Source organism: Branchiostoma belcheri, unplaced genomic scaffold (assembly GCF_001625305.1).
Source record: "Branchiostoma belcheri isolate BF01 breed outbred unplaced genomic scaffold, Haploidv18h27 scaffold109, whole genome shotgun sequence".
NCBI classification, from domain to species: domain Eukaryota; kingdom Metazoa; phylum Chordata; class Leptocardii; order Amphioxiformes; family Branchiostomatidae; genus Branchiostoma; species Branchiostoma belcheri.
Genome location: NW_017802480.1, coordinates 328,968 through 342,567, shown reverse-complemented (window position 1 = coordinate 342,567; position 13,600 = coordinate 328,968). Strand labels below are relative to the sequence as shown.

Here is a 13,600-nt window from a genome sequence, read left to right as displayed (position 1 = left end):
TGGCATTGTTTAAAACGGGGTGACTGAGTATCGAAACAATATGACTTAACACAACTAACTTCCCTAGTAGGTTTGCTGCATGTGTGCCACAAGTAGTTAAGTGGACGTTTCGACGAAAAACGAGTATAATTGAGACTACATTTGAGTAAAATTACACCATAAGGTAGCCAGAGTTGTCTGAGGCCGTCAATCATGTGGGCTATAATTGACAGCAGGGTAGATGTGTCCCGGGGGTTCAGAACCTGCGTGTCTTCGCCATTATTGTGAGATTATGCACGACCAATTTGAGAACAGAGGCTCAAAACGCTCCGGGCTTGTTTGTTCCGACCGGCTTAAAAGTGAACAACCATGTCTACGATTGGTTAGCTGTACACGCCGATTAAAAAAAGGTATCATGAAAGGTAACGACTGAAAATCCACTGGTGGGTATTGTGACATATGAGTCAGATTCATTGTGCTCACATGCACTTTGATAAAAACCAGACTGTAATCTATTTTACACATAAAAAAATCAACAACAGCATAGTTCTCTTATTGTCAAAGAATCTGTGTGTGTCACTGTGTGGTTATTTTGTACAGGAAAAAAACATAAATTTATAAGAACAAAGAGATTAATGTTTTTATGATGATGAAATGTGTATCTAATAATACTATCTATTCAAGGAAGCTAGAACATGTTTCGACCTTCTTGGTCTATTGTTTTACCCTCGTATGGCGATCTTGTGGTCTCGTGGCTACTGTGTATCTGTACTCCGCTAGATGGCACTGTGCAAAGGGATACAGACCTTAAAAGCACCCAATGCGGTCTTAGGGCTTGGAAACCTGATTTTTCAAAGCCAATATTCTAGTACTATTTAGTTATTTATCTACATACTGAGTTAAAACCACAATATCCTGATGTATATAGAGCAAAAATACCCAACATTCTGACGGAAAATGGTTACTGGGAGGCCCATGATTTTTAGGGTACCACATATAAAATAAAGGACTCACTTTGGGGCTTGTTTCTGCAGTTTTAGATACCCATTGTATGAAATACTGATTGAAATGTACTAATGTGAAGCAATATTACAAATATTGCCTTATTCAGAATATTTCCAGTTTTGCTGCCCTGAAATCACACTGGATGCCTTTAAATGGCCTACACAGACATGGGCACACACTTCTTAGCAACTCATCTTATTAACGACTTCAAAGATCTATAGGGCTACACGAGATTATACCCAGATGATTGTTTCAAATACCATACCGTATCTACACACAGTAGCCCTTTGAAGGTAATTATTCCGCGGCAAACTGAAACAAAGGTGCTTTCTCTCGAGATCACGCAATCCACAAAATTAGTCTGGGTGTAACGCTGGCTGGCCACAGTCCCTTACGGCTCCATCTGTGTCGTTAACATGGCCACGAAAGGCTGGGTTTTTGTCCTGTTCGCCATCATTGCTGCCGAAGCCACAAACACGTCGGCGCCTGGCAGCATAGTCGAGCATGTTCGCACGGAAGGCCTTCGTAATTCCGGCGATAATGGGTGAGTTATATCAGAATTAATCATGTACAACTTATCTGTACCTCGTACGGAATCAGATCGTTGTTCACAACCGTTTTCATACATGAAGTTCCGACATTGGGGTTTTGAAGGAGCAATGTGTGCGTTTGTAAATAAATACTACAACTTTTCTAACTATTCCAACCAAAGACCAAGTCGGTTAACAAAATCAAGGATCTGTTTTTAACCTCCTTCTTCCAACAACAACAACAAAAATACGCGGTGATCATGTTAACTGTGCGCAGTACGAAAATGCCATTTCTTTTCTACCATGATTTCAGGCACACGACTTTCAATGACTACCTTCCTGGTTTTGCTGGTCGCTATCGGAACCTACGAAGCCGGAGGTCCATGGAGCGTCTTCGGCGGTCTGTGGACCTACCGGGCAAGTTAACACCAAAAGGTGAATAATATCAAATAGACTAATAGAAATCTGTTCGTGTGGGGAGAGGGGAAGTGTTCATACTAGAAAATAGTGCCTTCGTGTTGCCAGAAAATTATATTCCTTGCTTGCAATTAGTCAATGACAAAATCCTGTCGGACTGTGATTAGAATAGTAGAAATATGTGTTTGTTACGTGAAAATGGCACCATGGTATTAACTAGGAAACTTTATTTATTGCTTGCAATGTGTCAATGGAAAAAGCATATCTCTAGCAGAACCATTTCACTCGTTACTGTGACTAGTAGAAATTTGTGGGGAGATGCTGATGCGTGAATATGGCACCATCTAACCAGGAAACTTGGATTGTATCAATGACAAAATTTTGTCTCGCTGATGATCGTAGATTGCGGAGAAATCTACCGAAGCTCCAAAGGCGTCATGGATTCTGGAATCTACACCATCTACCCTCGTCAGGCTGGCGGCGAGAGCAACTACAATGCCCGATTTCCTGTGTTCTGCCGCGTGGAGGACGACCGGGCCTGGACCGTCATCCAGAGGCGCCAGGACGGGTCTGTGGACTTCTACAATCGGACCTGGGAGGACTACAGCCGGGGCTTCGGCAACCTGTGGAGGGAGTTCTGGCTCGGGAACGACAAAATCCATCTACTGACAAACCAGGGCGGGTACATTTTGAATGTTAAATTAGAAGTATTTAAAAACTGTGCTTCATGCCCATTCAAGAAGCCCCCAGTTTCTTACATGCAATATGACAGTTTCTCAGTGGAAAATGCGCAGGCACTGTACAAGTTACACCTGGGCTCATATACAGGGACTCGGAGACGCGACTTTCTCCAGTTTCATAATGGTTGGAAATTTGTTCTCAAACCTAGTAACACGATTAATCCACATTCGTCCTGCTTCATGCATAACATGGGAGGGTTTTGGGTCCGTCGTCCGGATACTTTGAACCCGAACGGTTTTTATTATAATAGCGATGGGTCTGACTGCCCGAAGCTATCTCGAAGCAAATGGCCAGGGATTTTGGGGTTCGGCTTCGTGGAGATGAGGATCACAAAAAGTAGTGATTCTATCTGAACAAATGGACAACCATTGGAACCGCCAAAAAATAGTTACTCAAGCAACTGGATATGATTTTTGTCCACTAGCTTTCGTCAGTGACTGAGAGACCAGAGGGAAATGCAGGTTTATAAGCACTACCTATTGATTGATATGCAAATAAAGTGAAGACAAATTTTTGGAAGTCGAAAAAGGAACAAAAGTCAGACAAGTCAAGACAAGATGATGCAAATTAGTCTGAAAGCTCCTGTTAAGCTCCTGTTCTGTACAACAGGAGCTTTCAGACTAATTTGCATCATCTTGTCTTGACTTGTCAGACTTTTGTTCTTTTTTCGACTTCCAAAAATTTGTCTTCACTTCATTTGCATATCAATCAATAGGTAGTGCTTATAAGCCTGCATTTCCCCTCTGGTCTCTCAGTCACTGACGAAAGCTAGTGGATACTAGCTGAAACGTCTGACGTTTTCAAAATCATATCCAGTTGCTTGAGTAACTTATTTTTTGGCGCATCGTATTACCTGGATGTCTAACCTTTATCGACGAACCATTGGAACCTTTTTTAAAGGAATTTTGACCTTTGCGTATTATCCCTGTTTCCGTGTGAAAGACTGACAGGCAAAGTACGAGTATAAGTTACATTTGGGCCCGAATAGTGGAAATACAGTTTGAGAACATATGAAGTCTCGTAATAAAGAGGTATTCATTTTGAAACCATGTAGTAGCCTCTCTAGCTCTGGGGTTTCCTGTTACATATTAAAAATGGGAGTGCTTTAGGAGGGGGGATGTAATGCCTTGAACCCAAATGGTTTCTATTGGAAGAAAGCCGAAGACTGACCCCAAAATCTCTCAAAATAAGAAACGGGGGATTGATAGAATCAAGTTCATTGAGTCTGACAACACAACCCTCAGTACAGAGTTCTGACCTCCCGAAACAAGGTCCAAACGAATGTCGCCCAGGGATAAGAGGGGTACAGGTTTGTCGAGAGGCATGAGGATCTCTGAAAGTAGTAATTCTATCTGAACAAATAAAAAGAAAACACTAGTCTCAGTAAATAAACTAGCAACACTAGTATTGTCAATGTGAAACATTCCGTTCAAATGTGAGTAAAATCCATGTGTTTTTAACACTAGGTTTCTAAATGTTAAGGAAGGAAATACATGTACTACTGTAACAATGATGATGAAATGCGTATTCATTCAATTCATTCAAGGAGGTTCTTGTAGTGCAATTGTATAACGAATTATTCGGATTTTATCATTTCTGACCAGGCGTAAATATATGTAGAAAGTTAGTGCATTCCATGTCAAAAGATGAAACCTAAAATGTACATAGTGTAGGTTGACCATTAACACATACGTGTAAATGTAGCAGAATCAAGCATTAACACATACATGTAAATGTAGCAGAATTAATCTTAATTAAGACCAACATTTATAAGTTAGTGGCAAAGACGCTAAACTGGTTTAAATAACTAAATGAATTCACACGCCAATCTATTCTTTCTATTATAGTAGGAGCTCAGTCTTTGTATAGGGAAATAATGATCTCAATGTTTGTATAGGGAAAATTATCCCAGTGATTGTATGGGGAAATAGTGATCTCAATGATTGTACAGGGAAATAATGATCTCAGTGTTTGTACATGGACATAGTGATCTCAGTGATTGTATAAGGAAAATGGTCCCAGTGATTGTATAGGGAAATAATGATCTCAGTGTTTGTATAAGGAAAATGATCCCAGTGATTGTACATGGACATAGTGATCTCAGTGATTGTATAGGGAAAATGATCCCAGTGATTGTATAGGGAAATAATGATCTCAGTGTTTGTATAAGGAAAATGGTCCCAGTGATTGTATAGGGAAATAATGATCTCAGTGTTGGTATAAGGAAAATGGTCCCAGTGATTGTATAGGGAAATAATGATCTCAGTGTTGGTATAAGGAAAATGGTCCCAGTGATTGTATAGGGAAATAGTGATCTCAGTGTTTGTATAGAGAAAATGATTTCAGTGATTGTATAGGAAAATAATGATCTCAGTGTTTTTACACGGAAATAATGATAACAGTGATTGTAATTAGAAATAATGATCTCAATGTTTGTACAGCAGCGTTAGAAAAACCCACCTGCAGTTTGCATTTTGCAGAAACATTTTGAATATTGCAGAAGAAAAATTAAGAAACCTACAATTTGTCAGACTGGAAAAAATGGTGTTTAAGAGCTTTTGGATTTACTACTAACATTATGATATACAAATAAGTTTGCATGTAAAATGTTAGCAAACATGCAATTTTGTATATGCCGTGGGTTTAGATCTGGACTTTAGAAAAAAATGTGTATTTGTAGAAAGTATTTTCGAATTGCAGAATGAAATTTTGACATTCTGCAATATTGCAGCACACTATAAAAAAGTATTTCTACCACTGTATATGGAAATTATGATCACAGTGTTTGTTTAGGGAAATACTGTAGGTTTCTAAGACTAATGGAGCCTAGTGTAAAGGAAGGGGTTCCTCCGCGGAGGTTAGAACACCCTGGATTGACATTTAAGAATAAAGTGAATAAATGCTACTCTGAAGATGAAATGTTCAGTCGTTTGTTTTTATTTGAACCATGGTTTATTTATGAAAAGCTAACATCAACCTGCATGCCGCTTTTTATTGAAGTCATGAGGGAAGCAGTAAGGTTCAGACAAAATACTCCAAAAAAAAAAAGAAGTAAGAAACTGTTTAACAAATGAAGTGTTTTTTAACAGGTGAATAATGTAGGTTTAAGGAAACAAATACTACTATGATGATGAAATGCGTATCCATTCAAGGAGGTTCTTGTACATTGTAGTGCAATTGCATCTTGTGGTCTCCTAGAAAAAAATACCTAGATACTGTATTGTATCTGTACGCCGTTAGATGACGCTATGCAAAGGGACACTTGCCTCGAGAGGCCTTCATAGACATTAGCACACACTTCTTGCTGTTCGGTATCGACCTTTACAACTCATCGATCTTAATAACGGCGCAAAGATCTCAAGAGCTACTTTATGTAATCCCTATATTGTTTCAAAACACACGTCATCGACGCATAGTCCTTTGAACGTGTTTTTCTCGAGATCAAGCAATCCACAGAATTAGTTTGGGAGTAACGCTAGCTAGTCACAGTCCCTTACGGCTTCACCTGTGTCGTTAGCATGGCCACGAAAAGGCTGGGTTTTTGTCCTGTTCGCCATCATTGCTGCTAAAGCCACCAACACGTCGGCGCCTGGCAGCATAGTCGAGCATGTTGGCATGGAAGGCCTTCGTAATTCTGGCGAAAATGGGTGAGTAATAGCTTATCATGTATTACACAACTGTACCTCGTACGGAATCAGATTGTTGTTCATAATTGATTTCATACATTAAGTTCCGACATTGGGGTTCTCGTATGAGCAATGTGTGTGTTTGTAAATAAATACCTAGAACACATTTTCGAAGTATTCCAACCAAAGACCGAGGGGGTTAGCAAACTTTTTAACCTCCTTTTATACTTAAATGACGTTAACTGTGCGCATGTAAGAAGGGATAATAAATCGTTCTTCCTTTCATGATTTTAGGCACACAACGTTCATCTTCAATGATGATCTTCCTGGTTTTGCTGGCCGGTATTGGAACCTACCAAGCCGGGGGTCCATGGAGCGTTTTCGGCGGTCTATGGACCAACAGAATAATTCTCTCTCAGAAGTCAGGAGCCTACTGGGCAAGATAACAGCCAAAGGTGAATAATACCAAATAGACTAATAGAAAATCTGTTTGTGTGGAGAGAGGGGGAAATTGTTAATACATGCACAAGAAAATGGCGCCTTCGTGTAGCCAGAAAATTTGATTTGATTTATTGAAGTTGCAAACAATACAATACTCGTGGGCCACAGGCAGTGGGGGCTACTGTTGTGGACCACACACAAGACAATTTATACAAAACTTTATTCCTTTCTTACAATTTAGTCAATAACAAAATCCTGTTTAGCTAATCCTTAGCAACGCCATTTTACTTGTAAGTGTAAGTCAGGTAGAAATATGTTTGTGTTACGTGAAAATGGTACAATGCATTTAGCCGGAAAACTTCATATTGCTTGCAATGTGCCAATGACAAAATCATGTCTGGCTGATATCTAGTAAAACCATTTCTGTTAATAGTAGATTGCGGAGAAATCTACCGAAGCTCCAAAGGCGCCATGGAGTCTGGAATCTACACCATCTACCCTCGTCAGTCTGGCGGCGAGAGCAACTACAGTGCACCACTCTCTGTGTAAGAACTTGATTAACACAACATACGTACATGTACAGCGAGTTTTGTAAGGTCTATAACTAGACAGATAGATAGACACGTGGGTACAAAAGAATTGACCTTTCTAAACACTGACAGTAAGGACTCTAAAATGAAATTGAATTTATCTATAGTATCAAATGTAACAAATTCCGCAGAGCAAGCGGAGAGAAGGCTGAACAGCTTTGGCGTTGTACGTAGTGTTACGTAGTGGGCAATCCATTATAAAATGCCGTTCATCTTCAATATCCTTAGGTTCTGCCGTGTGGAGGACGGTCGGGCTTGGACCGTCATCCAGAGGCGCCAGGACGGGTCTGTGGACTTCTACAACCGGACCTGGGAGGACTACAGCCGGGGGCTTCGGCAACCTGTCGGGGGAGTTCTGGCTCGGGAACGACAACATCCATCTACTGACAAACCAGGGCAGGTACATATTGAATGTAGAAGTATCTAAATACTGTACTGCATGCACATTCAAGCCACCTGTTTCTTACATGCAATATGACAAGTTCTCAGTGGAAAATGCGCAGGCGCTGTATAAGTTACACGTGGGCTCATATACAGGGACTCGTGGACTCAACTATCTCCAGAGTCATAATGATGGGAAATTTTTTCTCAAACCTTGTAAGAGGGTTAGTCCAAGTTCGTCCTGCTACGTACACAACATGGGAGGTTTTTGGGTCCGTCGTTGTGACGCTATGAACCCGAATGGGTTTTATTATAATAAAGATGGGACTAACTGCCCGGAACTATCTCGAAACAAATGGCCAGGGATTTTGGGTTTCGGGTTCGTGGAGATGAGAATCTCTGAAAGTAGTAATTCTATCTGAGCAAATGGACAACAATTAACATTTGTCCTTATTTTAGGCATGATTGCATCTTGAATGAACCATCATTTTACGAATGATCTACAACATGTACGTTATTGTAAGCAACCATCGAAATTCAGGCGTGTGCACATATGTCACGGCAAGATATTCTGCTGCTGATATAAATTAGCAAAAACAAAAAAAGATACTACTAAGTAATAAACCAGAGACAATAATATTGTCGATACTGAAATATTTTGTTCAAATGCAAGTAGAATCGTTCTGCAAAACGAATTATTCGATTTCTTTCTATCATTTCTGAATAACTGAAAATATGCTACATGTAGAAGTTGTGGTGCCACGGAATGCGTTTAACACAAAGAATGGCCTCATCTCACCTAAACATTAATATCATGACTATATCCTTATTATGTTATAAGACGAGAAAACCAGATGAGAAATCTCTTGTTGTCAAAGGATCTTGGTGTTTTCACAGAGACATAATGTGTCTTTCTAAGAATAAGGTAAATAAATGCTACTCTGACAATAAAAGTTCAATCTTTCACTTCATTTGTACCATAGTTTATTCTTATTTTGAGCAGTAACATCAACCTGCATGCCGCTTTCAATGAAGTCATGAGGGAAGCAGTAAGAATCAAACAAAACCATGACCACGACTACGAAACTGTTTAACAAATTAAGAAAACGTGTTTTTCTTAACAGGGGAATAATGTATGTTTATAAAAGTAAAGGAAACAACTTCTACTATGATGATTAGATGCGTATCCATTCAATAAGGTAAAATATTATAGTTTAATCTTCTTGTATTGCCATGGCTATCTTGTGACTCTGCCAAACGTCGCTGTGCAAAAGGGACATGGGTCTTGACCGGCCTTGATAGAGAAGAGCACACACTTCTTGCTGTCCGCAAGCTACTGACCTTTACAACTCATTCATCTTCATAACGACGCAAAGATCTATAGAGCCACACGAAGTTATTCGTGGATGATTGTTTCAGAACACCATACCACATCTACATACTAGTAATATATACTCCTTTGAAGGTAATTATTCAGCGGCAAACTGAAACAAAGGTGTTTTCTCTCGAGATCAAGCAATCCACAGAATTAGTCTGGGTGTAACGCTAGCTGGACACAGTCCCTTACGGTCCAATTTGCGTCTTTAACATGGCCACGAAAGGCTGGGTTTTTGTCCTGTTCGCCATCATTGCTGCCGAAGCCACCAACACGTCGGCGCCTGGCAGCACAACCGAGCGTGATGTTTGCATGGAGGGCAATGATGGGTGAGTTTAACTTTATTATACATTTTAGATTAAAAACTGTAACTCTTAAGGAATGAGAACTTTTTCGCCAGCACCTTCATGCAGTGAGTTTGAACACTGTTTTTTTTTTTAATCAGCGATTTGTGTTGTTTGTCAATTAACACTTTAAACACATTTTCGAACTATTCCAACCAAGGGCCTCCTTTTAACCTCCTTATTCTATCAAAACGTGTGAGGCGCTAACGTTATCTCTGCGCAGTAAGAAGGGATGACTAACGCTTCTTCCTTTCATGATTTTAGGCACACAATGTTCATCTTCAATGATGATCTCCCTGGTTTTGCTGGCCGCTATTGGAACCTACCAAGCCGGGGGTCCATGGAGCGTCTTCAGCAGTCTATGGACCAACAGAATAATTCTCTCTCAGAAGTCAGAAACCTACTGGGCAAGTTAACAGCCAAAGGTGAATAATATCAAACAGATTATAGTAGAAATCTGTGTGGGAAGAGGGGAAGTGCCAATACTAGAAAATGGCGTGTAGATAGAAAACTTTATTCCGTGCTTGCAATTAGTCAATGACAAACTGATCCTTATGCTGGGGTCACAATTCTCATACGGGGCCCGACCGGGCAGCTTTTGGGAACGAAAAGTACGATACAAAAGACAACAAAACATCGAAAAGTTCTTAATAATAATCATGGGCTCTATTTCTCTATATTCTTGATAAGAATAGTTAATTTTTCGTTTGTACAAACAGCCCGTCCGGGCCCCGGTTTGGAAATGTTACCTAAGCATAAGCAACGCCATTTCACTTGTTACTGTAAACAGACTAGTAGAAATTTGTGTAAGAATATGTATTACTAAGTGAAAATGTCACAATGGCATTAACCAGTTAACTTGCAATGTGCAACTTCCTAGCAATGTGTTAGTGAAAAAAGGTTTGTCTCAAGGATCTCTATCAAAACTATTTCACTTGTTACGTAGATTGTGGAGAAATCTACCGAAGCTCCAAAGACGGCATGGATTCTGGACTCTACACCATCTACCCTCGTTCAGCGGGCGGAGAGTTCAACAGCAGCGCCTCGCTCCGAGTGTAAGAACTTTATTGACACAACTCAAGTAACGTTACAGCTGCAGCTGCGATTTTTGTAAGGTCTATAACTAGATAAACAGACACACAGACAGGAATTGAACTTGCTAAGCATTCTTTGGCAGTAAGGGACCAACTCCCTCGGCATATGCATGTTATCTCAGAGTCTCTATTTTGCCAATTTCTGCTCTTTCCAGTCGTGTCCCGATGCCTGGTAGAGGCTAGAAGGTCCATTTCCTTGCGGAGCATAAGGGCGGTGCCCATCTCCATTTCTGTAGCCCTTGCGCCACAAAGTTGAGCAAGCACTACAGCAGGGGGCTAGTGACCTTCCCTACTCTTTCTTATAGTACTACTAAACAGAGAAATAGTATATATATTATGTCTTATGTATATATATGTCTTTTTTAAAGTCCTTGGTGTGACCTGGTCGGGGTCTTTTTTTTTTATTCAGCATACAGTAAACAAAATTAGGGTACAGGACACAGTGACGACGGGCTCAAGTTACGTAACTTATGTTAGCGCCGCCACTTATACGAATAAAACTAATATTACTAAACAATACAAAACACCAACGAAGAATACACGTGAAAGAAAAACACAAACAGTCGGAGTCTGAACTCACGACCTAACGGTTACCAGCAATTGAGCCCGATTGAGCTATTGCACAGGTTCTGGTAAAGGCCAGGCAATCCATGAAAAAAGTACCGCTCATCTTCAATCTCCTTAGGTTCTGCCGTGTGGAGGACGGCCGGGCTTGGACCGTCATCCAGAGACGCCAGGACGGGTCGGTGTCGTTCTACAACCGGACCTGGGAGGACTACAGCCGGGGGTTCGGCAACCTGTCCGGAGAATTCTGGCTCGGGAATGACAACATCCATCTACTTACAAACCAGGGCAGGTACATGTTGAATGTTAAATTAGAAGTATCTAAATACTGTACTAAAAGCCCATTCAAGTTGCCGGTTTCTTACATGCAATATGACAAGTTCTCAGTGGAAAATGCGCAGGCAATGTATAAGTTACACCTCGGCTCATATACAGGGACTCGTGGATGCGACTTTCTCCAGTTTCAGAATGGTTGGAAATTTGTTCCTAAACCTGGTAACCCGCTAAATCCACGTTCGTCCTGCTACTTGCATAACATGGGAGGGTTTTGGGTCCGTCGTCCGGATACTTTGAACCCGAACGGTTTTTATTACAATAAAGATGGGTCTGATTGCCCGAAATTATCTCGAAACAAATGGCCAGGGATTTTGGGGTTCGGGTTCGTGGAGATGAGGATCTCTGAACGTAGTAATTCTATCTGAACAAATGGACAACCATTAACATTTGTCCTTATTATGTTTACCGAAGGAAAACATGTTGTTTTTACTCAGTTTCTTCCTCCTCTTCTGTTCCAAACACTAACCTCTCATCCGACCAATGACATGATTTGTTGACGTCTGTCACCATGGTGACTGGTGTTGGGTTACATAAGGTTGCAATGTCGGGTCTGCTCTGCTCCTGTCACAATATACTAGTAGTACATGTATCTGAATGTGTTTGAGTAAAAAATTTACAGGGCAGGCCAACATCATGCATTTGCTTTGCAAATGTTACTTTAGTTTTAGGCATGATTTCATCTTGTATGAACGATCATTTTACGAATTAATTGATGATCTACGTTATTGTAAGCAAGCATCGGAATTCAGCCTTGTAAGTCACGGCTGTCAGTTATGCTGTTGCTGATATAATAAGGTAAAAAAGAGATGAATAATAACCTAGCAACAATAATATTGTCGATACTGAAACTTTTTTGAAATATAATTAGAATCGTTCTGCAAAACGAATTATTTGGATTCTATAGTTTCTGACCAGGTGTAAATATCCTATTTGTAGAAGTGGAAGACGTGCGAAGTGTAAAGGAACATGCGTTTGACAAAGAATGGCCTCAATTTACCTTAACATTTAACGCATTCATATGGAATATACAACGATTTTTGCAGTAATAAGACAAGAAAAACAGAGTAAAAATCTCGTATCGTCAAAGGATCTCGAAGGGAAATAAAGTAAGTTTCTGAGAATAAAGTAAATAAATGCTACGCTGATGATAAAAGTTTCAATCTTTTGTTTCATTTGTACCATACTTTATTCATGAGCAGCTAACATCAACCTGCATGCCGCTTTTTATTGAAGTTACGAAGGAATTAAGGGTTAAGGACAATATACCAAAGATACAGATAACATCATTTAAAGCCCTAATAAATCTACACCACATATTTTTACACATACATGGTACAAAATACTTACATTAAGATATGATTTGAAGCTAATTATCCCATAAACCACATATTTCTTTACACATACATAGTCATAGTACAAAATACAGTGGAAGCTGGTATATTATTTTTTATTTCTGTTACTGTAAGTTTCAAAAAGCAGATTAAAACTTTTAAAAAATCTTGTTGATGAATGGTATTGCGATCATATCACGAAATGGTTGTCTCTACGTGTATCTAAACTATGCTGGTGGACACTATGCAAAGAGATCCAGACCCTCGACAGCATTGATAGATATGAGCACATACTTCTTGCTGCCCGGTAGCGACCTTCTGTAGCGATTGTACCGAGGTCGGGCAATGAACTCATTCAGCTTAATATGGATGTTAAGATCTTAAGACCAACACAAGGCCGCTCCTGTTTCAAAACACCAGATTACATCGATGTATGGTCGTATGTATTTACACATATAAATGGTACAGAATACTTACAGTGGTATATTATTTCTGGTATATTATTTCTGATTTATGTTACTGTAAGAGTTTCTAAAAGCAGGCTAAAACGTTTTAAAACCTTCTTGATGTATTGTAGTACCATCATATCACAAACCCGTGGTCTCTACATGAATGTACGCGTATCTGTAGCCTCTACCAGGTTTCGGGGGGCGACTGGAAAGAGTTGAAATCGGCCAAATAGAGAGATAGCATGCCAAGGGTGTTTTTTTTGGCTGGAGAGAACAGTATGCTTCCAAAGTCTGAGCTTCCGTTGTTTCTGTTGGCATCAACTTAAACATGTCCGACTGACACCAGAGGAAGCAAACAGCATTGGCATGTTAGCTCTCTATTTGGCTGATTTCTACT

At 40.0% G+C, this 13,600-nt stretch overlaps 2 protein-coding genes and 1 pseudogene across 2 annotated transcripts; all 3 read left to right on the top strand.

Moving 5' to 3' along the window:
- The first annotated feature begins 1,400 nt into the window (after positions 1 to 1,400).
- LOC109480937 (fibrinogen-like protein 1) lies at positions 1,401 to 3,025 on the top strand. The gene is made up of 3 exons (XM_019783352.1): positions 1,401 to 1,528; positions 1,828 to 1,949; positions 2,334 to 3,025. The coding sequence occupies exons 1-3, from the start codon at positions 1,401 to 1,403 to the stop codon at positions 3,023 to 3,025; spliced, it is 942 nt and encodes a 313-aa protein (XP_019638911.1).
- A 3,290-nt stretch (positions 3,026 to 6,315) lies between these two features.
- LOC109480934 lies at positions 6,316 to 8,132 on the top strand (annotated as a pseudogene).
- Positions 8,133 to 9,298: 1,166 nt separating this feature from the next.
- On the top strand, positions 9,299 to 11,788 carry LOC109480928 (fibrinogen-like protein 1). The gene is made up of 4 exons (XM_019783322.1): positions 9,299 to 9,414; positions 9,694 to 9,854; positions 10,376 to 10,484; positions 11,209 to 11,788. The coding sequence occupies exons 1-4, from the start codon at positions 9,299 to 9,301 to the stop codon at positions 11,786 to 11,788; spliced, it is 966 nt and encodes a 321-aa protein (XP_019638881.1).
- The last annotated feature ends 1,812 nt before the right edge of the window (positions 11,789 to 13,600 follow it).